We start from the raw sequence: 26,670 nt of genomic DNA, 5'->3' as shown, positions 1-26,670 counted from the left end.
CCATTTTGCATTCCCACCAGAAATGAAACGAGTTCCTTTTTTTTAATAGATTTATTTTATTTATTTATTTATTTATTTTTGCTGCATTGGGTCTTGCATGTTTACGTATGCATATATATATATATATATATATATATAAATATGTATGTAATGCTTTTCTACTCCAGATGGTATTGATAAAAATTAACTTGTAAGAGAGCTGTATTTAATTGGCTTAAAGAAAGGGAAAAAAAGCTTATATAAATTAAGACTAGTTAAACAAGCATATGTTATCTCTACCAGATGTTTAACATTATAATGCTATGAATTCAACCTAAGAACAAAATGTACAATTAAAGTGCATTGTTTGATGTATGTCAACCATGACAGTAAATTAAAAGTAAAAAAGAATGGAGAGAGCCATATGTTTAACTTTCTAGGTTCTTTGTCTCTGTGATTTCTTTTTTTCTTTTTTAATTTTTATTTCTTTTTGTATTTTGTCCGCGCTGTGCAGCTTGTGGGATGGTTCCTGGACCAGGAATCGAACCCAAGCCTCCACAGTGAAAGCGCCAAATCCTAACCACTAGGCCACCAGGGAACCCTTTGTGATTTCTGATACTTTACTGATTTGTCCACAAAGAAACTAATATATATATATATATATATATATATATATATATATATACACACACACATACACACACACAGACTAATATATATATATACACACACTATTATATATATTAGTATGTGTATAGATCTGAATCACTTTGCTGTACACCTGAAACTAACACAACATTGTAAATCAACTACACTTCAATAACAAAAAAAGTTTTACAAACAAATTAGTCTTACTCTGATTATCCGATAAAAATGGAACTGATTGTGGAGAGAAAAATTCTATGTTTCAATAAAAACTATAACACACCTTTGTAGGTTGTTGAACAGTTCACTTACTTTGAGCTTTTTGTCCTCTTTATAAACTGGCTCCTGCCACTTTGTGTATTCACAAAGTGAATCAACGTTTCTAGTAATCAACATTTCTAGTAATCAACATTTCTAGTTTCCCCCCACCCTCCTGACCTGGCATCACTGAAAACTAGAACTGCCCTTTTCTCAATGCCCTGCAAGCTAAAGCGACTTAATGTAAACTTCAAAAAGAAAAAATCACTGCAACAGATCATGTATAACAACCCTGTATGCCTGCTGCTGCTGTTAGTTCACTGGAACACCCAATGCCATCACCAAAGACATTCAAACAGCAAGCCAGAAAATTCATCAGAGAGCCACCAGATAGCCTCACTCCACCATCTTTTTTTGGCCACTGTGCGGCATGCAGGATCCGAGTTCCCCAACCAGGGATCGAACACGTGCCCCCTGCAGTGGAAGCGCAGAGTTTCAACCACTGGACCGCCAGGGAAGTCCCTCAATCCACCATCTAAAGATGCTTTGAACCTGACATGTAAGAATCTCACAATTAACTGCCCTCTGGCCTCAAAAACTGAGTTTACAATTTATTCTAACCATTAACCCCTGTTTCTCTTTTGTTCCCAAAGAAATGCCCCTCATTAAATGCTTGCTAGCAGCTCACCATATAAAGGCCTAAGTTAGGTGGGTGCCCTACTCCCACCTGTACCATCGCCTCCTAAAATGAGCTCCGACTGTCACTGAACTGACCTGTTCTCAGGACTAAGCGATGGATCCAGGCAAATACAGGATCATGTGCTTAGATTTGTTCTTTTCTGCTTGTTGCGATCTATGTTTTCCTCCCCCTTTCACAGATCTCTTTGCAACTTCTAACCCGACTTTTTCTCCACGGCCACCAACTCAGCTTTTAATAGATGAAACTTCTAGGGAAGTGCCAGATGGAGGAAATGAAGGCGTTTAGGACATGCCACCCCAATATGTGCCACTTCGGCATGTTGGTTATTTTGAGTTAAAGGCACTTGAAAAACAGTAGATGCAAGAAGGGTCCACTGACTTTTTCTTTCTAAAAGCAGGAGACAAAAGTCCCAGGTGAAAGCTGCCCTCCCTGAACCAGGAGGAAGAAACATTCTTATCACAAGAGAAGAGGGAATTTCGCGGTGGTCCAGTGGTTAGGACTCCGCGCTTTCACTGCTGTGGGCCAGTGTATACGTGTGGTGTGGCCAAAGAAAAAAACAAAAAAAAGAAGAGTCCAGGCCAAGAGAACTCTACAAACAGACATGGTTAAAATAACTCTTATCTTCCTCATTCTGCATATATATATACATATATATTTTTTATTTTTTTTATTTTTTTATTTTTTGGCTGCGCTGGGTCTTCGTTGCTGCGTGCGGGCTTTCTCTAGTTGCAGTGAGCGGGGGCTACGCCTCGTTGCGGTGCGCGGGCTTCTTATTGCGGTGGCTTCTCTTGTTGCACAGCACAGGCCCTGGGTGCGCGGGCTTCAGTAGTTGTGGCACACAGGCTCAGTAGTTGTGGCTCGTGGGCTCTAGAGCACAGGTTCAGTAGTTGTGCCACACGGGCTTAGTTGCTACGCGGCATGTGGGATCTTCCTGGACCAGGGCTCGAACCCATGTCCCCTGAATTGGCAGGCGGAATCTTAACCACTGCGTCACCAGGGAAGCCCCTGCCCATATATTTTAGTTACTTTTCTACAGTTGCTGCTCATTTTTTAACCTTGTATGCAAGCCCCTTGGCCTTGTCAGTTCTTTGGGTCTTCATTATTCTTGTCAGGGCTCCCATGTGCGTGTAAGTTAAACTTGTATGCTTTTCTCCTGTTAGTCTGTCTTACATAAGTCCCAGCTGGAAGCTCTAAGAGGGTAAAGGAAAATTTTACCTCCCCTACACACTAAATGTCATTTTTTACTTGAAAAAAGGACAAACTATGGTTATGCAGCCTTGTGTATTTTGGCGGATATTTTCTTGAAAATGGATGAAGTTAGCCCATCCTTTCAAGGAAAACAACTGACAACATTTGTTACCTATGACAAAATTAAAGCTTTCAAGTAAAAAATTAGAATTTGGGAAAACAAATCCATTATCGTGGGACTTCCCTGGTGGTCCAGTGGTTAAGACTCCGAGCTCCCCATGTAGGGGTCCCAGGTTTGATACCTGGTCAGGGAACTCAGATCCCCACATACTGCAACTAAGCCCAAGTGCTCTAGAGCCCACACACTGCAACTAGAGAGCCCGTGCACCGCCACGAAGAGCCTGAGTGCCCACGTGCCACAATGAAGACCCAGTGCAGCCAAAATAATATAAATAATAAATAAAAATAAAATTTTAAAAAATCCATTATAATAAGCATGCATCATATGCATGTTCATACACAGAATAGTTTATAACAGTCAAATGAGTGAACTGTAGCCTCACACAACACTTCTAATATTTAAAAAAAAATTTTTTTAAAGCAAGGATGACTTTATTTTATTTATTTATTTATTTTTGGCCGTGCCACGTGGCTTGTGGAATCTTAGTTCCTCAACCAAGGATCCAACTTGGGCCCCAGCTGTGAGAGTGCCAAGTCCTAACCACTGGGCCGTCAGGTAATTCCATAAAGACTTTTCTGACATTAGGGGTGATATTAATAATTATACGTATAATATATAGAATAACTACAATGAAATGTGTCAACATTTAGAAGATACGCAATATGTTCTAAATGAACAATGCATGTTACAAAAGCCATTCATGGGAAAAGATCCATTTAAACTACAAAACAGACCAATAGATTTTTATTTAAAAGAGTACGAGGGTACTTCCCTGGCAGTGCAGTGGATAGGACTCTGCTCCCAATGTAGGGGACCTGGGTTCGATCCCTGGTCAGGGAACTAGATCCCACATGCATGCTGCAACTAAGAGTTCTCCTGCCACAACTAAGGAGCCCTGGAGCTGCAACTGAGGAGCCTGCTGGCCGCAACTAAGACCCCACGCAACCAAATAAATAAATATTTTTTTAAAAAAAGAGTACAACGAACAGTTCACAGATATGGCTTCAGATTCCATATTGCAACCAACTTTTAAGACACTACTGCTCGTCAAGTTTGGTGTACTATCAAAGAAAAATACCTCCATGATATGTGGGATATTAAGTGAAAAGGCTATTAAAATACTTTTTCCAATTACATATTTGTGTGAGGCCGGATTTCTTCATATACTTCAACCAAAACGACAGATTGCAACAGATTGAATGCAGAAGCATATAGGAAAATCCAGCCAACTTCTTTTGTTCCAGACACTGAAGAGATTCTCAATATTGTAAAGTAATGCCATTCTTCTCATTAACTTTCTTGTTTGTTTGTTTTGGAAAATATTGTTATTTTTTCATTTAAAATTAACATTAACATGTAATGGGATTATCTTTGTTAAATAAATTAATAGATATTTTTTAGATCTCTCAGTTTTAAGTTCATATATAGAAAATATTGACTGTTTCCTAGACCAAAAAGTTTTAAAACTGCTGCTCTGGAGAAACTCTTGCCCAGGTATCCTGGAGACATATACAAAATATTAACACTGTTTCTACCATGGCTGGAAACTGAACATAGACCTAATAATGTCCATCTGCAGAACAAATACATATATTGTGATGTAGTCATACCAGATAATAGTATGTAGCAGTGAAAATGATAAATGATCTACAGCTATGCATAAGAACATGGATGAGTCACAAATACATAACACTGAGAAGAAAAAGCAAGTAACAGAGGACTTATGAGTCCACTCCGATAGAGGTAAAAAATATGGAAAGCTAAACAATAAATTATTCAGGAATACAAACAAGTGTGAGTCAAAATTTAAAAGTGCCACTGCAGGGCTTTCCTGGTGGCACAGTGGTTAAGAATCCGCCTGCCAATGCAGGGGACACGGGTTCGAGCCCTGGTCCGGGAAGATCCCACATGCCACGGAGCAACTAAGCCCATGAGCCACAACTACTGAGCCTGTGCTCTAGGGCCCGTGTGCCACAACTACTGAGGCCACGTGCCACAGCTACTGAAGCCCATGTGCCTAGAGCCCGTGCTCCGCAACAAGAGAAGCCACTGCAATGAGTAGCCCGCACACCGCAACGAAGAGTAGCTCCCGTTCACCACAACTAGAGAAAGCCCGCGCGCAGCAACAAAGACCCAACGCAGCCAAAATAAATAAATAAATAAATATGTAAATAAAATTTATTAAAAAAAAAGTGCCACTGCATATCCACCAGACTGACTGAAACTAGCAAGACTGACAGTATGGATTTGCACAAGATGTGGAGCAACTGGAACTCTCATACATTGTTGATGTGAGTGTAAAATGGTAGAATCACTTAGATAAAAAAGTCTGGCGGTTTCTTGTAAGTAAAATACACCTATCCTATGACCCAGCAATTCCATTTCTGGGTATTTACCCAAGTAACAAAATATATGTCCACACAAAGACTTGTACAAAAATGTTAATAGCAGCTTTACTCATTATAACCCAAAACTGAAAACAGCTCAGAAATCTACCCATGAAAGGATGGATGAATGAACTGTGGTATATTCATCCAATGGGATACAATAATAAGGAGGAGTGAACCGTTGCTGCCCACAGCAACGTGGATGAATCTCAAAAGCATTATGCTGAGTGAAAGAAGCTAGACACTAATGACATATACGGTTTGTTTCCATTTATATGAAGTTGTCAGACAGGCAAAACCAATATGTAATGGAAAAAAAAAATTAGAAGAGTGATTGCCTCTGGGCGGGGGGGCAGTTCAGGGACCAACTGGGAAGGGTCATGAGGGCACTTTCTGGAATGATGGTAAAGTTCTGTATATCTTGAAAGGGGTTCAGGTTGCTGGGGTGTGGGCATGTGTTGAGACCCATTCAATGATACACTTAAGATCTGTGCATTTCACTGAATGTACATTATACCTCACAATATGCGGGGGGGGGGGGGAACTCTATACAAATATTGATCATTAGCTAATGCCATGTATGCTGAAGTATTTAGAGGGAAATAACTATCATTTACTTTGAAATGAATAAAAAATAATACAGATCGATGGATAGAGGGATAGAAGCATGGCAAAAGAAGTATAGTAAAATGGCAACAGTAGAATCTAGGTGGGTATATAAATGTTCACTGTAAAGTTCTTTTAACTTTGCCATATGTATGAAATTTTCAATAAACGATAAGGGAAGAAATAAGCAGTGAAATTTTAAAACAAAAAGCAAAGGAATAAGGGTTGGTTCTTGTTAGGGAGAAAGTACTTTGTGATTGGGGTAGGGCACACAAGGGCTTCAAGATTACTGGAATTATCTATTTTTAAACTGGAGAAATTGATAGCTGGGAATTTGTTTTATTGCTTTTAAAATTATACATTTGTCGTCTTCAGAGTTATATATGTTTAGTGATTTATAGATGCCGGGAGGAAGAAAGATCTCTTGTCTTTGGGGTTTGCTAGGTTGGTATTAGTGGAACAGCCTGCAGTCATTCTCCCTCCTCCAGCCCCTGCCGAAAAAGCCTGGTCTGTTGCAGGAGAAAATGATCCAACTTTCTGAGCGATAGGGACAAGCTTCTGTGTGCTGCAAGCGAGACCAGGTGGGCCATTCTGCCTTGACCCTCTGCTTCTAGCCCTCGAATGTTCATGTTGTTTTTGTACACAGCCGTCTCTTCCTTAGGTGAACCGCTAACCACCCACTAGCCCACTCTGGCAACGCGGGGAGGCTTCCACCTCGTGTTCTCTAGCCCTAGACAGGCCCTATCACATTCCCTTTCTGGGACTGCTGTATGAGTACTGCAAGAAGGTATTCCTCTTGCTGCTGAGGTTGCAAAACAAGGAGGGTATGAGTAGAGTAGAGGCTGCCGGTTGCCATCCTTCCCACTGTGGGAGGAGCCTCGCTGAGCTTGAAGCTAATGCAGAGATGAGCGGGAGAGATAAAGCCTGAATGGTATCATCTGGTCTCCTAGATCCAGCCATTCCTGAGGCCCTGAGAAGTGATGCGAGCCAGTACATTCCCCTGTTGTGTAAGCCAGTTTTATGTGGGTTTCACTGGCAACTGAGAGTCCTAATTATCGAAAGTCCTCAGCTGCCAAAACGCTAGGTGCCATTTCTGTGTCCGCAACCCTCCACTCCCAACAGCCAGTCCTACTCACCTGGTGATCTCCTCTAAGGCTGCCTCAGGTAAGGCCAGCATCTCCACCAGCAGGGACAGGATCTCAAAGAGCAGAGTGCGGGGGTTTGGGGGAGCCGTGTCCGTCAGGGCCTTCTCTTCTGGGGACGTGGGATGGTGGCTGCCGTTACCACTTAACAGCCCTGGATGCCTAACGGCCCCAGCAGCCACCTGGCCCCTACCCCCAGCTCTGAGTGCCCTGGGCTCACCCCTGCTCACCCACAGAGCAGAAGAAGCGCTTGGTGTCTGTCATCACAGCCAAGAAGTCTTTGAAGTTCACGTGGCCGTCTCCTGTGGAGGCCCGAAGAATACAGGGTGGCCAGGGGCCTTTCAGAGCAGGCTCGGGCATTGCGACCCAGGCACGGTTATTAGCATTTACTCATTGGGTTTGATTATAAAAGTAACGCATATTCAATGCAGAGAGCATGGTGCACACAGGAAAGTAGAAGGTGAAAATTAAAATCTCCTGGGTTAGAAGCTCCCAGAAGTTCCTGGAAGCAGCAGACTGGGTTCATGTCATAGGTGTACCACTTACTATCTTTGTGACCTTGGCAAAGTCTCTTAACCCCACTAAGCCCTAGTTTTCTCATCTATAGGGTGAGGATGACCATAACACCTTTCTCATGGGAGAGAAATTGAGGCAACGTGCTCAGAATAGGGCCATGCATATAATATACGCTCATTAAATGTCAGCAACTCTTATTACAGTGTGCTAGTCTCTGCATGACAACATATTTGTACCTACAATTTTCCCACTTCGGCCTTCAAAGCCCTGCTAGACCTGCCTGTTACCTGTCTCCAGCCTCACCTGGTACCAAACTCCTTAACGCTAACCTGCTCTCCCACCAGGGGCCACATTCTTCCCTGTTGCGGGCCTTTGCGCGTGCTGCTTCCTCTTCCTAGAATTCTCTCCACCACCCTCCAACTCTTTTTGTTTGTTTGTTTGTTTTTTGTTTGTTTGTTGTGGCCGTGCAGGATCTTAGTTCCCCAACCAGGGATTGAACCCGGGCCCCGGCAGTGAAAACGCAGAGTCGAAAACGCGGAGTCCTAACCACTGGACTGCCAAGGAATTCCCTCCAATTCATTCACTTAATGCTCCCCCTTGACCATCACTTCCTTAGGGAAGTCAGACCAGTGCAGGTCAGACCCCCTGTTGGACACTCTCATAGAACCCTAGTACTTGAACCACACACTCATAAGATCTGGGATTTAACTGAAGCTCTGGGAGACAGGAACTGGCTGTTTTGTTCTGCACTGTGTCTTCAGGGCTTAAGACAGAGAGGTGCTTGGCAAATGTTCTCTGAACTACTTGACAAATTAATGAGTGGTCTCTAATTCTTAAAGCCACCCTTGCGGGGGTGGGGGGTGGGCACCTAATACTCTTATCCCCATGTCACAGATGAGGCCTGAGGCATAGACAAAAGTAGGCTGTTGCCTGGGGTCATGTAGGGGCCGAGCTGAGGTGAATTCTTAGCTTGTGCCTGAGGATTCGAGCTCAGGCAGTGATGGAGGAAGCAGAGCTGACACTCAGAGGTCAGGAGCCCAGGCCCCCTACAGCTCCGCTGTGTTCCCTGCATCTAGCCAACCAAACCACATGTGATGCTTCTCACCCTGTGCCCTATTCCCTTTGTCCAGGTTATTTCTGCCACCAGCAATGCCCTTCTTCCTTCCTCTCTCCCTGCCTAACTCCTGCTTCATCTTTCACAATTTGGCTCAGGCATCACCTCCTCCAGGAAGCCTTCCTTCCTGATCCCTTCCTCCAAGCCACCTTAAGCGCTGCTTCCTTTGGCAACTCTTCCTTCTGTGTCATTGACTGTGTGAGCACCTCGAGGGCAGGTCTCATAGGTCTTACACATGTCTTTATTCCCAGTGCCCAGCACAGGAATGGACACACAGTAGGCAGTTAATAAATATTTAGTGAATGAATAATACCAGCAGTTAATGTCTCCCAGATGCATGCTGTGCACCAAGCGTTGTGCTCCATGCTTTGCCTAGATTATCTCATTTAATTATTTTAGCAGCCCAGTGAGATGGGTATTGCTGTAAGCCCCGTTTTACAGGTGGGGAAACTGAGACTTGGTGAACTTCAGTGATTTGTCCAAGGTCATACAGCTGGTAAAATGAGTGACCAAGCCATGGAGGAATGTCCGATGAAGCACACGTAAAGCTCCGGAAGGAGTGATCTCAGAGATCACCTACATCTTAGGTCAGGAAATAAGTCTTGGTCATCTCTGGGTCCCCAGAACCTGGCACTGAGTAGGTACTCAGGGAGCCCTAACTTTGGGGCCAGGGACCAGCTACATCATTTGTGGGGCCCAGTTCAAAATGAAAATGCAGAATAGGGCCCCTCTTTCAAAAATTATCAAGAATTTCTAGACTGTAACAGCAGCAGAGCATTAAACCAAAGTCAGGACCTTGTAAGCGCAGAGCCCTGTGTGACTGCACAGGTCTCATGCTGCCCATGAACCTGACCCTGCCTGGGGTTCAGGATGAAGCCTCCCCCCAACTCACCATCGATGTCAGCACTGCTCAGGGCATCCTCCACCTGGGCCGGCGTCAGGGAGATGCCCACGCGGAGCAGGATGTTCTCCAGGCTCTGTGCATCCACCTCGCCATGACCACTGACGATCTCAAAGTAGCTGCGGAAGGCTGGCGTGGGCAGTGGGGTTATGTTTCTACCATCCATCCCATCCGCTCCAACCAGCCCCTGTCCAGCCTTCTCTATCACCATGGCTGGGTGGAGGGACAAACTTAACTAAGAGTGAAAGCGGAGGGGTGTGGGCCCATTGACTCACTTCACTCTCTAGTACAAGGTCAGACCAAGGGCTCAGCTGGTGTGGCAAAAGCTAAGCTAGTTAGCCGCCTTCACCTTGCAGCAGAACATGCCCACTTTAGGGCACCCCTGCTGTGTGCCAGGCACTGTGCTAAGCTCTTTATAGCCATGTTCTCATTTAATTCTTACAGCAGCCTGGTACGAGTAGAATGCTTATTCCCTTGTAAAGATGGGGAAACTGAGGCTCAGAGGTTAGAGGACCAGGTAGATCTTTCTGACTCTGAGTCTGTGCCTTGGCTTTGGGGCTCTGCAGTTACTTATCTGGATAGACATAGGCTCTAAGACACCTTCATTTGTCTGGACCAGAGCAGAGGACCAGGAACAATGCTGGGAAAGTCCCAGAACAGCACCAATTGATAGAAAAGTCGTGTCCTGGTCATAACGTGTGTGGTGTCTGGTTTCACAGCCCACAGCAAAATCCAGGTTAGAATCAACAGACCTAGTGATAAGACGGGCTCTGCCATTTACTAAGAAGCTGGGTTGCTGTTACGAGCTAAATTGTGCCCGCTGCCTAAACTCATATGTTGAAACCCTAATACCAGCCCACCCCCATATCTTAGAATGTGATGATGTTTGGAGATAGGACCTTTAAAGAGGTGATTAAGTTAAAATGAGGCCATTGGGGTGGCCCCTAGTCCAACCTAACTGGTGTCCTTAAGAGAAGAGGAAACTTGGGCACACAAGAGACACCAGGGATGTGTGTGCACAGAGGAAAGACCATGTGAGGATACAGGGAGAAGGCAGACGTCTGCAAGCCAAGGAGAGAGGCCTCAGAAGAAACCAAACATACCAACACCCTGATCTTGGACTTCTAGCCTCCAGAACTATGAGAAAATAAATTTTAAGCCACTCATTTTGTGGTACTTCATTATGGCAGCCTGAGCAAGCTAATATAGTTGCCATGGGCAAGTCACTGTACTTCTCTGAGCCTCAATTTTCTTATCTGTAAGATGGACAGAACAACAGTACACCCTCCCAGAGAGGTTGTATTAATTCATTGCTTGGCACATCGTAGACTCAGTAAGTCTCTGATGAACAGAACTGAAATGCGGGGAAGAGGTAGGGCTGGGATTAGGGTTGGACTAAGTGGTGAGCTGCCACAGGCGGGCACGCTGAAAAAGGAAAACTGAACAGCTCTCAAAGGTGGTAAGATCATCCCAAATGCAGGGTGGTTTGGACCATCAGAGCAGGTAGCCAGCTCTTTCCTCACCAGACAGGGCTGAGTCTTGGGGACAATGCTGAGTCTCTAAGCCAAAGTGGCACGTTGTCCATGAACTCAGCTCAAGAAGATGGGGCAGTGGGCGCGGGACCTAGAAAAGCCCCTCCAAAAATGACTAGAGACTTTTCATGCTAAAAGGAGTGAACTTCAAGGATGGGGTCCTAGGGAGCCAGAGAGCGCATTCAGGGAAGGCAGAAGAAGGGGCCGCTCTGGCCCTTCCTGGGGCCCAGACTTTGGGGAAGAGCGGAGGGTGGAAGGAGGGCACACACCTCCTCATCCAGGGCCAGAGCCAGGTGTGGCTGGGTTGGCAGTGGATGTGGATGGCTGATTAGGCCACCTCCAGAGCCCAGAGGAAGTGGCAATCACTCCTCCTCAAAGCGCAGGTAAGTGGAATCACAGGGCCCAACCCCAAGGACGATGGGGAGCAAAGGGCACAGTGCCTCGCCCAGGGTGGATGTTCAGAACTTTTAAATTTTTTGGTGGAGGTGGGATGTGGTGGAAAGTGGGGACCTGTGTGTAACTGAGCAGGACCCTATGGGGTCTTCCTGGGACGGACCCCCCGCCACCTCCCATGTCCTCTGCCTGCCTCTTCTTGTTTGTAGAAAAACTTTAGCCTCCTAGGCCTTCCCCGAGTTCCAAAGAATGGATTTAATCAGGGAAGTGAGAAAATGCAGAAAGAAAGGAAAACAGTCAAACAAGACAAAATAATAATAGTTCAGACATTAAACAAAGTTAAAGAAAATAATAATAGTTCAGACATTAAACAAAGTCAAGGACATTTAGTTCCTCCTCAAGGGCTATAGATAATATTCTGAGCCATGTCCTTTGAGCTGTTTTGCAGATACTGAAACCCCTACCAAGTGGAAGAAGTTAACTGTATGCTGACCAAGAGCACGTAGACCCCAGGCTGGTTGGAACCAGGTTGATAATGTCAACTCTCAATTACCTCACCACCAACCAATCAGAAGAATGTCCGTGAGCTGATCACGCACCCCACAACCCTCTCTCTCACCCTCTCTTTAAACACCTTTCCCTGAAAGCCATCAGGGAGTTTGGGCCTTTTAAGCGCTGGCTGCCTGGACTCCTTGCTTGGAGCCTGCAATCAATGCTGCCCTTTCCTTCACCACAACCCGGTGTCAGTAGACTGACTTTACTGCGCGTGGGCAAGCAGACCCCAGTTTGGTTCAGTAACATGTCCAGGGCGGGTGGTCTTGTTAAATGGTGAGGGATGGTCTAGGACAGGTGGAGGCTCTGGAGCCCTGCGTCCCATCCAGGTGGCCTCTGCAGAGGACCAATAGCGTGGGCTCGGGTTGGGGTAGGCACAAACGTCTCCAAAAACGAAAGAGCTTTGCAGGGCTTGCTCCATTCATTCAGACAGGTGGCTCTGGAACAGGGAAGAGAACTGGACCCCAAGTGAGAGGACCCAGCAGGATTCTGGCTCCCCGACCCAGTGGTGTGTGAGAGTTTGGGTCAGCCTCCTACCCCACTAGCCAAGTGCAGGGCTGGGGTGGGTACCAGGGCAGCAGCATGATCAGCAACCCCATCTCCCACCCCGGGCTTATAAACCCAAGGACTGAGCGGTCTGCCTGCCCCGCAAGGGGCTCCCCTGGCCAGGCCCGCCCTCACCTTCCTCTTGCTTCAGTGCGAGGTGCTCTTCCGACCTCTCCTCCCAGGTCTGACGCACCTTCAGGAGGCAGTGTTCTTCCAGCTCCTGCCTGCAGAGGACAGAGCCCGGGCAAAGGGCACACATCTGGCCACCCACCCCGGCCCTGCACCAAAAGCTAGGGGCGGGTGAGGGGGAGCCGGGGCAGAGGGGGTCATGGGAGGAACCCTGGGGGAGGCTTTAAGAGGTCAGGAGAGTCTACGAGTGACCCAGAGGAGGAGCAAGGCAGAGGTATGGGGAGTCTAAAGGGGGTTAGAAAGAAAAAGGGGGTTGGCAATGAAGAAGGGGCCTAGGGGCTTCCCCGGTGGCACAGTGGTTGAGAATCTGCCTGCCAACGCAGGGGACACGGGTTCGAGCCCTGGTCTGGGAAAATCCCACATGCCGCGGAGCAACTAGGCCCGTGAGCCACAATTACTGAGCCTGCGCGTCTGGAGCCTGTGCTCCGCAACAAGAGAGGCCGCGATAGTGAGAGGCCCGCGCACTGCGATGAAGAGTGGCCCCCGCTTACCGCAACTGGAGAAAGTCCTCGCACAGAAACGAAGACCCAACACAGCCATAAATAAATAAATAAATAAATAAATAAATAAATTTTTTTTTAAAAAAAGAAAAAGGGGCCTAGATATGAAAGATCAAGAGCTGGGAAAGACAGAGAGGAGACAGAAGTGAGGGGAAATGGAGGGGGGACACATGGGAGGGAACAGACAGGTGCAGTGACAGGGACAAGAATCTGGAAGAGAGTAGCCAGGGGCCCTGGGACCAGGCCCTGATCCCAGACACCCTTTCTGGGATGGCTCCTACCGTGCCTTGGGGTAATTCAGGCTCCTCTCCCCGCTGTGGTGCAAAAGTTCTGTCCTTCTCCAGCCCAGGTCTGATGCAGGGACCGGCAGGACCGTGACGGGCACTGAAGCTGGGGCTCCCATGGGGGCAGGAAGTGGCCCAGGGGCTGGCGGTCGGGCCCAGCATGGGGCCATGGCAGGAGCCGAGGCAGGGGTCTGAGGCAGGGTCAGAGGCAGGATTGGGGCTGAGTTGCCAACCGGGGCAGAGACGAGCACGGGGGCCAGGGTCCTGGGGGACTTCCGGTTTGGCAGCGCACGGGCCTTGGTGACACTCCAACGTGTGGCCTCCTCCTCTTCCACCTCCAACAAGCACTTCATGAAGCCCGGCCGGGGGTTGCCAAGGTTCTGGGCCCCCGTGGCCCCCGCAGGCTCCTGAGGCTGCTTCTGAGTATGGTCCATCTCCCTCCTCTCTCCAATGTCCCTCGCCTCCTGGGAACAGGACCGGGGAGGGGATTTGGGAGGCCTCCGGCCAGCCAGATTGTCCCACAAAACTTCTCCCAGCCACCCACTCTGCAGCGGATCCTCACCCTGCCCCTCCCTCTCTGGGCCCCTGGGGAGGCCCACCTCTCTCCTGCAACCTACTAGGCTCCCACCCCATGTCCTCCCCCACCCCTGACCTGGGCTCTGCCCCCTCCTGGCTGTCTGAGCTGTGGTCTTGAGTGAGTTACTCCCCGTCTCACCACTTGTTTATTTGCTTCACTGCAATCAACACAATTTGCAATGGCCCTGCCCGTGCCTGTTGTTTGCCTGTCTGACCAGAAGTAAGTTTCCGGAGGGCAGGACCTCGTCTGCCTCTTTTATCCATATTGACCCAGCAGCCAGCTTGTGGTAGGCACTCGATAAATTCCCACTCGTTCATTCAGCAAATGCAGCACCTCCTGCATCCGTCCCTTTAGAGGGATGAGCTGTCCCCTGCCCACCTCCAACCAGGCCACACGCCACGCAGGCTCCAGCCCAGCCCTTTCTCTCGTTCAAAGATGTAGCTCTCACCACACACCCGCTCTTCCTAAAGTATCAGCACTACCCTCTCCACCAGGTAACTCCCGTCAGCATGGACACATGCTGTATTATCTTCCTTCTTTAAAAGAAAAAACTCTCCCGACAGTACAAAGCCTTCCAACTACCATCCCAGGTCTCTGCTCTTCCTTTAGAGCAAAATTCCTTGAAAGATTTGGCTGTACTCCATCTCCACTTTCCTCCTATCTCCAGTCCAGCTTCTGCCACCACGCCCCAACCAGACTCTTGCAAGGCGGTGGTCAGATCTCTGCCCTCCTCAGAGCCTACCACTGAGCGGTGATAGACCCAGATGACCACTCCATCCCTCTGGAAATGCCTTCTTCTCCAGACTCCCACTCAATCACCGGCTGGCTCCCTCCCTGAGTATTCGTCAGCCTCCTTTGCTGGCTATTCCTTGCTCTCGCTCCATTTCTTTTTTTTTTTTTAATGTATTTATTTATTTATTTATTTTTGGCCGCGTTGGGTCTTTGTTGCTGCACGTGGGCTTTGTCTAGTTGCGGCGAGCGGGGGCTACTCTTCGTTGCCATGCACAGCCTTCTCATTGCGGTGGCTTCTCTTATTGCGGAGCACAGGCTCTAGGCGCACAGGCTTCAGTAGTTGTGGCACAGGGGCTTCAGTAGTTGTGGCTCGTGGGCTTAGTTGCTCTGCAGCATGTGGGATCTTCCCGGACCAGGGCTTGAACCCGTGTCCCCTGCATTGGCAGGCAGATTCTTAACCACTGTGCCACCAGGGAAGTCCCTCCATTTCTAAATGTGGTAGAGACCCAGTGATTTGTCCTCAGATGCCTTCCTGCTCTATATTCACTCTCCTAGATGTTATCCCCATTTTTTTCACGTTTACATCTCCCATCCTGACTTCTCTGTCCTTCCTAACTCCAGACGTCCTCCTGGCATTTCTTTTTGGTGTCTAGAACATGACCAAAGCAGAACCTTAGGTTCTTCCTGTCTGCTCCTTCCCCAGTGTCACCACCTTGGTTAATGACACCACTTGTTGCTCAGGCCCCAAACCTAAAGCCTCTTTTTTTAAATTGAAGTATAGTTGATTTACAATATTATATTAGTTTCAAGCGTACAACATAGTGGTTCAATATTTTTGTAGATTATACTCCCTAAAGGCTCTTTTGATTCCTCTTTTTCCAACCTACCTTTCCACCAGGCAGACGATGACTGTATATTCACAGGTTGCCCAGTCAAACCAAAGAACCAGGAAGTGGCTGGGAGGGGGATGGGAGCCTCCCAGGTGTTCAGGGAAGCTTTGGGTTGTGTGCTGTGACTGAGAGCAAATGGGTGGAAGAAATCCGTGCTGATGTGGAAAAAGCCATGACCTGGGGTGAATCCAAGGACTCCAGAGTGTAAGAGCATCCTTGACACCCACCCAAGATGCACACACATGGGTACACACACGCACATGTGCAAACACACACATACACGCATGCACATACATGTGCACACTCATGCAAACACACAGGCACACGCTCACACCTTCCCCAGTTAGACTCCAAATACTGTCCCATTTCTGCCTCTGCCCGCTTCATCCTCCTGACCCCCACCCCACCCTGTCCCCGTCCCCGCTGTGGGTCTACTTACAGGTGGAGGAACAGGCCCCAGTGCTGCCTGGATCTCCACAGCCTTGTCCCTAAACAAGGGAGGAACTCCCAGGTGAGGGAGGGGCTCGGCTCAAGGCTTGCCCCTTGCACACTCCTTCTCTCAGCCCCCAGGACACTCAGGTCCACCACCCCAGCTTAGTTCCCCTGGCCTTCTAATCCCAGACGGGCTCCTCATACCCTCACATCCCCTGTGGGGACGTGGCTCTTGAAGAATAGGCCCATGGAACAAAGAATTCTGGTATTAGAGCTACTATACAGATGGGGAAATGGAGGCCCAGCAGGGCATGACTTGACCAAGTTCTACATCATATCAGGAGCTGTCAGGACTAGAATTCACCTCCCCTGTAGCTTAGCAGAAGAGCAGTCTTGTTGGGGTCAGGGAGCGGGGTGGGGGGCCATCAGAGGATGCCTTACCTTTCTTTGGGTGTGTTAGGTCTTGGCATAGATGGTGGGGAAGAGTGGGCCGTCTTTTCCTCCAGAGTTGCCGTGGGCATTAGGGACATTGCTTCCTGGGAACTGTCCTCATGTCCCCCTGAGCCAGGCTCTGGCAGAGCCCCCTGTGGCCTGATGGGTGGGGTGTCCACTTCCTTGGGGGGCTTGTCCCCCAGTTGCTGTCCACGGCTGTCCAAGGCGCAACAAGGCTCTGTTGGCTGCACTATGTCTGACTCATTGGCGGCCAGGTGACCTGGGAGGGGCTGACACTCTGGGTCCTGTCAAGGACAAGGACATCAAGATGGGGAGCCCCATCCTGGCTCTCAGGTGACCCTCAACACTCACCCAGAGACCAGCTGTCAAACCCTTACTCAAGCAAGCACTGCAAGCATTATCTTACTGAGTTCTCCCAGCACCCCTAGAAGGTTGCCCACTTTCCCTCATTTTGAGGGATGAGGACACTGAGGCCCAGAGGAGGCAGGGCCTGCCCAAAGTCATAATCCAGGCTTCTCTGTGCAGGTAGAATGGGAACCTGGAGAAAGTGAGATGATCCTCTTTAAATGGGATTTCCCAAGGGATGTTTCAAAGAACAAGAGTCCTTCACGGCACTCCCTACAAAGGGGACTTTTACACTAACTGATTTCAAGACTTTAGTAAGTTGCTATAATCAAGACAGTGTGGTGTTGGAATAAGGATAGACAAATAGATGAATGAAAAAAAGTAGAGAGATAGACTCACACATATGTGGTCAAGTGATTTTCGACAAAGGTGCACACTCAGCAGAGAAAGGATAGTCTTCAACAAATGGTGCTGGGATGGTTGGACAGCCATATGCAAAAAAATGAACCTCAACCCACCACTCAGACCATATGCAAAAAATTAACTCAAGGTGGATCATAAACCTAAATGTTAAACCTAAAACAATAAAACTTCTCAAAGAAAACATAGGAGAAAATCCTATGTGACTTCAGGTTGAGTAAAGATTTCTAAGAAATAATACCAAAAGCACAGCCATAAAGAAAAAGCTGATCAATTAGACTTCATCAAAATTAAGAACTTCTGTTCTTTGAAAGTCACTGTTAAGGACTTCCCTGGTGGCGCAGTGTTTAAGAATCCACCTGCCAATGCAGGGCACACGGGTTCTAGCCCTGGCCTGGGAAGATCCCACATGCCGCGGAGCAACTAAGCCCGTGCGCCACAACTACTGAGCCTGCGCTCTAGAGCCCACGAGCCACAACAACTGAAGCCCGTGTGCCACAACTACTGAAGCCCGTGCACCTAGAGCCTGTGCTCCACAACAAGAGAAGCCACTGCACTAAGAAGCCCGTGCACCGCAACGAAGAGTAGCCCCCGCTCACTGCAACTAGAGAAAGCCCGTGCGCAGCAACGAAGACACAAGGCAGCCAAAAATAAATAAATAAATAAATACATTTATTTAAAAAAAGAAAGTCACTGTTAAGAGAATGGAAAAGACAGCTCCCAGACTGGGAGAAAACATTTACAAATTAACATATATTATAAAGGACTTGTATTCAGAATATATAAGAACTCTCAAAACTCAAGAATAAAAAAACAACCCAGTTTTGTAAAAAAAGGCCAGAAAGTGAAATGACAATCCATAGAATGGAAGAAAAAATTTGTAAATCGTAGATCTGATAACAGTCTCGTATCCAGAATATATAAAGCGCTCTTACAACTCAACAATAAATTGACTAATTCAATTAAAATGATGGGCAAAGTATTTGAACAGACATTTCTCCAAAGATATACAAATGGCCCATAAGCGCATGAAAAGATGCTTGACATGATTAGTCATTAGGAAAATGAAAATAAAGACCACAGTGAGATTCAACTATACACCTATTAGAATGCTTAGAATTAAAAACTGACCATACCAAGTTTCCGGGAGGATGTGGAACAAGTGGAATTCTCATACATTGCTGATGGGAATGTAAAATGGTACAACCATCTTAGAGAAAAGTTTGGCAGTTTCTTAATAAGTTAAACATACAAATACCATACGGTCCATTCTACTCCTAGGTATTTATTTGCCCAAGAGAAATGAAAGTACATGTACATATAGACATGAATGTTTCTACAAGTCTTATTTGTAGTAGTCAAAAAGTTGAAACAGGGCTTCCCTGGTGGCGCAGTGGTTAAGAATCCGCCTGCCAATGCAGGGGACACGGGTTCGAGCCCTGGTCTGGGAGGATCCCACATGCCACGGAGCAACTAAGCCCATGCGCCACAACTACGGAGCCTGCGCTCTAGAGCCTGTGAGTCACAACTACTGAGCCCACGTGCCACAACTACTGAAGCCTGCGTGCCTACAGCCCGTGCTCCGCAACAAGAGAAGCCACCGCAATGAGAAGCCCGCGTACCGCAACAAAGAGTAGCCCCCGTTCACCGCAACTAGAGAAAGCCCGCGTGCAGCAACGAAGACCCAACACAGCCAAAAAATAAAAATAAATAAATAAATTTATTTAAAAAAAAAAAAAAAAAGTTGAAACAAACCAAACGTCCATCAATAGATGAAAGAATGAAGAAACTGGTTTTTGTTTATTTCCACTGTACAGCAAAGTGATTCAGTTATACATATATAAACATTCCTTTTCATATTCTTTTCCTATATGGTTTATCACAAGATACTGAATATAGTTCCCTGTGCTATACAGTAGGACAAGAAATTGTGACATATCCATACAATGGAATATTACTCAGCAATAAAAAGAATAAAGCATTCATCCACACAATAACATAGCTGGCTCTCAAAATAATCATGATAATTTAAAGGAGCCAGACTAAAAGAGTGGATACTGTATGCTTCTATTTATGGAAAATTTTGGGAAACACAAACAAATTTATAGCGACAGAATGCAGATCAGTGGTTGCCTGAGGCTGGGGGTGAATGGGAAGAGAGATGACAAAGGGGCACAGAAAATTTTGGGGGGTGACAGATGTGTTTGTTTTCTTGATTGTGGTGACGGTTTCGTGGGTATACACATGTGTCCAAAACATCAAATTGTACACTTGAAGTATGCGCAAGTGTATGTCAATTATACCTCACTGAAGCTGTTTTTTTTTTTAAAAAAAAAAAACTTAAATCTTAAAATAAAAATAAATTAAAGGATATTTTAGGGGCTTCCCTGGTGGCGCAGTGGTTGAGAATCTGCCTGCTAATGCAGGGGACACGAGTTCGAGCCCTGGTCTGAGAAGATCCCACATGCCGCGGAGCAACTAGGCCCATGAGCCACAACTACTGAGCCTGCGCGTCTGGAGCCTGTGCTCCGCAACAAGAGAGGCCACGACAGTGAGAGGCCCGCACACGGCGATGAAGAGTGGCCCCCGCTTGCCACAACTAGAGAAAGCCCTCGCACAGAAACGAAGACCCAACACAGCCAAAAATAAATAAATAAATAAATAAAGATATTTTACAGTCAAATAAGTTTGGAAAAGGCACCATACTCTAACCACGTCTTGCAGGGTCCCATAGTGCTCAGCAGCTAAGAAACAGATGCTAGAATATCCTAGCATTAAAAAAAAAAAAATTGAGCTTTGTTTTTGTTGTTGTTGTTGTTTTATAGTGAAAACTTTTATATTGAGAATTGGCCAGCTGGACTCAGTATAGATGATCCCAATTTTGTTGGCAACATCTAAAGCATCATAGTCAGGAGCCAGTCAAACATATTCCTTCTTCTCTCCATCAGGCCTGATCAGGGTGTGGACCTTAGCCACGTCAATGTCATAGAGCTTTTTCACAGTCTGTTTAAACTGGTGCTTGTTGGCCTTGACATCTGCAATGAACACCAGTGTGTTGTCGTCTTCTATTTTCTTTTCTTTTGTTTTCTTTTTATTTATTTATTTTTGGCTGCGTTGGGTCTTCGTTGCTGCGCGCAGGCTTTCTCTACTTGTGGCGAGCGGGGGCTACTCTTCGTTGCGGTGCGCGGGCTTTTCATTGCAGTGGCTTCTCTTGTAGAAGAGCTCGGGCTCTAGGCGCGTGGGCTTCAGTAGTTTGGCGCACAGGCTTAGTTGCTCCAAGGCATGTGGGACCAGGGCTCGAACCCGTGTCCCCTGCATTGGCAGGCGGATTCTTAACCACTCCGGCACTCCGACAAGGAAGGGAAGTCCCTTGTCGTCTTCTATTTTCTTCATGTCTGACTCGGTGGTGAGGGGAACTTGGTGGCACAGTGGTCAAGCTTGTTTCTCTTAGGGGGCTCTTCTGAGGATATTTGGGCTGCCTCCTGAGCCGCAGTGTTTTGGGCCATCGGAAGGTGAGTGACGTCCGGATCTTCTTTTGTGTGTGTGTGTGGCTATGGACGCCTTTCCACACTGCTTTCTTGGCCTTCAAAGCCTTTGCTCTGGCTTTGGCTTCGGGAGGGGCAGGGGCTTCCTTCTTTGCCTTCGGCGCCATCTTCGTGAAAAGCTGTCTGAGCTTTGTTAAACCCAGCATGTCCCGATTTTAATTTTACACAGAACCCCCCATCTCCTCCAACAATTCCCTGCTCCCTCACCTCCCCTGTGGGTCAGTCATTCCATACCCTCCTGCCCAGGTCTCCATGGACATTACCTGGCGGCTCTTGGGGAACTGACCCTCCACGGCCCCTAGGTTCTGCTGGCTCCCCTCTTGGTCCTCGGTCTCCTTCCATGAGCTCTGCTGCTGCAGCCTTTCCTGTGCTGCAGGGACCCTGGAGGGCAGCACCTCCAGCTCACTTCCTGGCGTGGCCTGATCCTGGCCTGCTTGCAGCTCCCCGGGCCCTTCCTGGGGGGCCAAAGATGACTGCTTCATCCTGGGGAGAACAGACAAAGGGACACCTCAGCTCCCAAACTGGGGCAGAGTTGTACATTCTTATATTTCTTCATAGTTCCCAGAGCACCTGCACAGGGCTTGGCACACCGTAGGTGCATACTTAATGCCTAGGAGAAAGAATAAAGGACTGACGTGAATTCCCCCAATCACAGACACTTTGATGTCAATGTTTAAGAGAGTTAGGATGTAATATTTTTATTATTACTTATTGCTTTTTAGAAAAAAAAAAAGAAAAATCAGGGAGAACTGAGATTCAGAGAGGTCAGAAGACTTGAGCCTCGGGTCATTAAACTGAAGTTGACAGGTCCGGATTTGAATCTGCACCTATCTGATCTCACTTTAATATTCTGGAGTATTTCCTGCAGGCTTCTTCCTAAGGATATACATACATATTTTTAATGGGGATTAATTTAAATACCATCTTCAATAATTACATAATTTTACCTAGTTATACCGCAAATACAATTTTGCAATCTTTTTTCAATTAACAGTATAATCTAAATTTTTCCCATGCCAATAATCTTTCATAAGCATGCTTTTTAATGAAAGTATAAAATTCTCTCTCTCTCTCTTTTTTTTACTTTTTGGCTGCACTGTGTGGCATGTGGGATCTTAGTTCCCTGACCAGGGATTGAACCTGCACCCCCTGCAGTGGAAGCGTGGAGTCTTAACTGCTGGACCGCCAGGGAAGTCCCCTAAAATTCTCTATTTTATAGATAATCGTAATTTACTTAACCATCCCCCTATTGTGAGCATTTAGTGCACACTGGCATTTCCAATTTTTTAGCATTTAAAATAATGTGGAAATCTTTGTGCATAAAACTTTGCCTGAATATGCACTTATTTCCTAGATATTTCTAGAAATAGATGAGGGTAAAGACAGTTTTAAAGCAGTTTAAACAAATTGCCAAGTTGTGTAAGCAGATGTGTGGAAATGGTTTCTATTTCCGCCAGCACGGTGCACAGCGCCTGTCTCAGGGGTGCTGACACCTGGCTTTGATTGATTCCCCTAACTTATCGTGTAGAAGAGATTATTTAGAGGTTTTTGGTTATAATCAAATTTAAATGATAAGCTGACCAGTCTCCCAAGTCTTTCACTTTGCCTCTCTCTGGCTCTCTCTCCATTTTCTCTTTTTAAAAATAGTATATTCTCACTGTAGACAAGCTTAAAGATATATACAATATTTAGAAAGTAATAACAATAATTCCACATAAATGTGTGTTTCTGTGTCTCTCAGCCTCTCTTTTGTTCATTCTTCCATGAATTCAGTGAATACGTATTTATTGCGCATCTACTACAGGCAGAGTCCCCGGCATGAGGGATGTGAGGTTAAACAAGACATAAATGCCCCTTGAACAAGACACATCACAGAAGTTTGTGGTCTAGTGGGGGAGCTCAGACGAAAGGTCAACATGAGTAATTATTTAGTGTGATTCGCGCTATGAAAGAGAAGCACAGGGGCTGTGACTGGGTGGATCCACCTTAGCCTGGAAGTTGCCCCTCCCCCACCACCACCAGGTGAGTCACAGGGGATTCTCTCCTGGAGCTGCTCTCTGGGAAGCCCCCGGCTCACCTTGGCCCCGCCGGAGGCATCTGCTCCTGGGTGCTGAGCTCCGGAGACCCCTCCTCTGATGCCCCTCTGTGTCTGGGCCCGTCCTCTGGCCCTCCTGGTGCTGATGAGGGCTGCTTCCCACTGTCTATCCCTTCAGCATCTGGAAACACAACCTAGAACGAAGATGCCCATGGCACTGGCTCAAGCGTTGGCCCATTCTGCAGGGATTCTCCCACTCTCTGGCATCATCCTGGCCTCAGGGACGGGGAGATCCCGTGCCTAACTGGGGAAGACACTGGAGAGAGGCAAGGAGGAGACAAAGGGCAGGGGGAGAGAGGCTCGGTCAGCACCGATGGCAACAGCGTGAACCTGGAGTCCAGAGTAGTACCTGGGCCAAGGAGATGCCACTGAGGACAACTAGACAGAGCACCCTGGGGGACTTCAGGACCCTCACAAGTTCCGAGAGAGGCTTCCACAATTTCCGCTACTTCAGAGCTCAGGCTCTGGAGCTGGGTTTTGATGCCCAGCACTCCCTAGTTGGGTGACCTTGAGTCAGTGACTTAGAGGCAGCTCCAAGTCTCGCCTGAGTCAGCAAACTCCAGGCAACCGGGCTCAATCGGTTGATAAAACAAGATTGCACTGTGAGCCAACACTAAGGGCATCTACCATGGGGCACGGCCAGTGTCAGGTGCCTCCAGGGACTTAACCCAGTTAATCCTCGACATGACACACATGAGCCCATGAGGCTCAAAGGGCTGCAGTGACATGCCCAAGGTCATACAGCTGGTTAAGTGGTGGCACTGAGACCCCATGACTATGTGCATTGAAAAAATAAATGGGCAGGTAAAGGAAGCCCTGAATGTTTACCCCAGCCTCCTTCCAAGACCCCCATTTCAGGCCCTCTCCGGGGGCCTAGGAGAAGCCATGATTTATAACAGAGGCTACACTGAGAGGGTGATACTTAATCCAAGGGAATGTTGACTTTTTTTATGGTGACATTTTTGGCTCTGGGGACACAGAAAGGAAGATCTTCTCTGTGCTCTTCAATTCATGCCACTTGGCACTTAAAAAAAAATTTTTTTTTTTTTTTATGGAAATAGGCCAAGAAGAGCAATGAGAGCTTAAGTTGCAGGCTAGGGGATGAGGAGGGTCATGGATGGAAGCTTTGAGCAGCTGTCAGGGGAATAAAGGATATAAGGGACAGGGAGGCTAAAGGCCATGGAAGTAAGTAGGCAATTCTTGTTTTGCTCACCCAGCCAGCATCTCTTTTGGTAACAAAGCCAACATTCTTTTATGGGAAAATTCCTGTCTCCATTCGGCCCATGCGGCTCAGCGGAGCCAGCTGAGTACCACCTCTGGTTCCATTATACCAAGAGATCCAGGCCACTCTGCCCTGCCATGGTGACTGGTTCAGGGATAAACATATGACTACAACCTGGGCCAATGACACTGATACCAGAGACTTTCTTCAACTATTGCAAAGAGGCTCTCCTCCTGTTGGGAATGCTAAGCCAGAGGATGTAAGATGGGAAGATTTAAGCCTGGAGTGGCCAGGGCAATTCTTGCCGTTTTGCAGAGAGAGCCTGCCTGGGAATGCCACAGAGGAAGGCAGAGCCAAGAGACACTCATTTAGCACCTTGATCCAGCCATACCTGAAGTCTACAGGTAGATTTGTCAGTTATGCAGGCTGATGTGTTCTCATTCCTGCCTAATCCAGTTTGAACTGAGTTTTGTGCCACTTGTAATAGAGGCTTAATTAAAGCAGTTGGGGAGGGAAGGAAACCTGGGCAGGGGAAAGGAAAGGTGGCTGCTGGGAGTAGAGATGCACGTCCCTACCTGTCTGACTTCTGATATGGTGGGCTCAACACCAGCCCTGTTGCTGGCAGTCCTCAGGCCAGGACTTGGCTGGGCCTCTGGAGCCTTGATCCTACACTCCACGTACATCTGGGTGTTTCTGTTGTCCATTGTGCCAGGGCCAATGAGGGTACCAAGTGAGGAGCATCAAATGCTGTGTTCCCAGAAAAGAAATCCAATCAAAGTTCCACCAAGCCCATTACCTAACTGCCTGTTCAGCAGCCCACGTGGAGTCTGTCATGCAGAGAGCCTGGCTCAGGGGAAGAGGCAGGGCCAGGCCTGGCACAGAAGAGGCATGCAGCAAGACCAGAGAGCTAGCCACATGCTTTACCCACATATTTTCCCCAATTCTCACAATGACTCTGGGGAAAAGGAGGCTCTGGGAAACAAAGTGACTTGCCCGAGGTCCAACACCAAATAGGTCACAGAGCAGGAATCAAACCATGGCCTATTGGGTCCCAAAACCCACACACTTTTCCCTACAGCAGCATTTCCTAACAGGTGTTCTTGGGGATATTGGTCCCATGAGGTACACCACAAAAAAAAGGGTTCTGAGGCCAAATGTGTCTGGAAAGTGCTGAGTTAAAATGAAATAGGCTCTTTCCTGCAGGATTTCTCAGAGCCCTTAATATCCTAAGGTGAATTTTAAAGAAAGCTCAAGAGGGAATTCCCTGGCGGTCCAGTGGTTAGGACTCTGCGATTCCACTGCAGGGGGAGCGGGTTCAATCCCTGGTCGGGGAAGTAAGATCCTGCATGCTGCACGGCGCAGCCGAAAACAAAACAAAACAAAAATAAAGAGAGCCCAAGAGTGTCACGGCTGCTGCTGCTATAGAGGAAAATCCCGTTCTTCTTGGAGCTAAGGAGTAGGAGTGGGGAACGTCTGTCTTGGGGGCCCTAAAGTCGCCAATGGCAATAGGTAGTTCACCAAAGCACCCCAACCCCCGCCCTGGACACATCCCTTTCTAAAGCCTTTCTTAGGGTCTCTACTTTTTTTTTCATATATATAAATTTTTTTATTTTATTTATTTATTTTTGGCTGTGTTGGGTCTTCGCTGCTGCGCGCAGGCTTTCTCTAGTTGCGGTGAGCGGGGGCTACTCTTCGTTGCGGTGTGCGGGCTTCTCATTGTGGTTGCTTGTCTTTTTGCAGAGCAGGGGCTCTAGGCGCGCGGGCTTCAGTAGTTGCAGCATGCGGGCTCAGTAGTTGTGGCTCACGGGCTCTAGAGCACAGGCTCAGTAGTTGTGGTGCACGGGCTTAGTTGCTCTGCGCCATGTGGGATCTTCCCGGACCAGGGATCGAACCCGTGTCCCCTGCATTGGCAGGCGGATTCTCAACCACTGAGCCACCAGGGAAGCCCTAGGGTCTCTGCTTTTGCTTCTCCTATCCAACCTCCTATTTGGCTGTACTGCCATACCCTACACAAACATTCTGTTTTAATCTGGGCAGACTCCTGCGATCCTAACCCTGCAGATCCCCCAGCCTCTCTGCTCGTTACCCACTTCTCTCTCTTTCTCCAGCACCTCCCACCCCATCCTTCAAGCTCCCACCTCTTCTCCAAGCTTCCAACCACCTTAGCCCTCTCTCTGGCCTCTGAATTCCTTTGAGGCAACATCAACACCCTTTCTACGGAGACGCCATGGACCTCTCTTCACTGTTAACTGGTTTCTAAGGGTAAATCCTACCCCCTCAGTGAGACCTTGAGGATCTTGATGTTGCTTCTTCCACTTTAAATCATGACAGGCCGGCCACCATCCA

General features: G+C 47.4%; 1 protein-coding gene across 1 annotated transcript in view; it reads right to left on the bottom strand.

Annotated features, from left to right (window-relative positions):
* Positions 1–25,911, bottom strand: part of SPATA21 (spermatogenesis associated 21) — a 37,560-nt gene extending 11,649 nt beyond the window's left edge. The window contains exons 1-12 of the mRNA XM_082353618.1: positions 24,900–25,911; positions 23,096–23,236; positions 21,611–21,617; positions 21,271–21,515; positions 20,689–21,135; positions 16,686–16,981; positions 16,252–16,300; positions 13,611–14,077; positions 12,776–12,864; positions 9,609–9,746; positions 7,317–7,388; positions 7,081–7,198 (exon numbers count right to left, since the gene is read on the bottom strand). Coding sequence (XP_082209744.1) covers positions 7,081–7,198; positions 7,317–7,388; positions 9,609–9,746; positions 12,776–12,864; positions 13,611–14,077; positions 16,252–16,300; positions 16,686–16,981; positions 20,689–21,135; positions 21,271–21,515; positions 21,611–21,617; positions 23,096–23,236; positions 24,900–25,028 — 2,198 coding nt within the window. The 5' untranslated portion in view covers positions 25,029–25,911. The remainder of the gene's footprint in view (positions 1–7,080; positions 7,199–7,316; positions 7,389–9,608; positions 9,747–12,775; positions 12,865–13,610; positions 14,078–16,251; positions 16,301–16,685; positions 16,982–20,688; positions 21,136–21,270; positions 21,516–21,610; positions 21,618–23,095; positions 23,237–24,899) is intronic.
* Positions 25,912–26,670: the final 759 nt, after the last annotated feature.

Source organism: Balaenoptera borealis (genome assembly GCF_965194805.1).
Source record: "Balaenoptera borealis genome assembly, chromosome: 1".
Taxonomy (NCBI): Eukaryota; Metazoa; Chordata; class Mammalia; order Artiodactyla; family Balaenopteridae; genus Balaenoptera; species Balaenoptera borealis.
The sequence above is the reverse complement of the archived record's forward strand: the minus strand, read 5'-3'. Positions and strand labels throughout refer to the sequence as shown.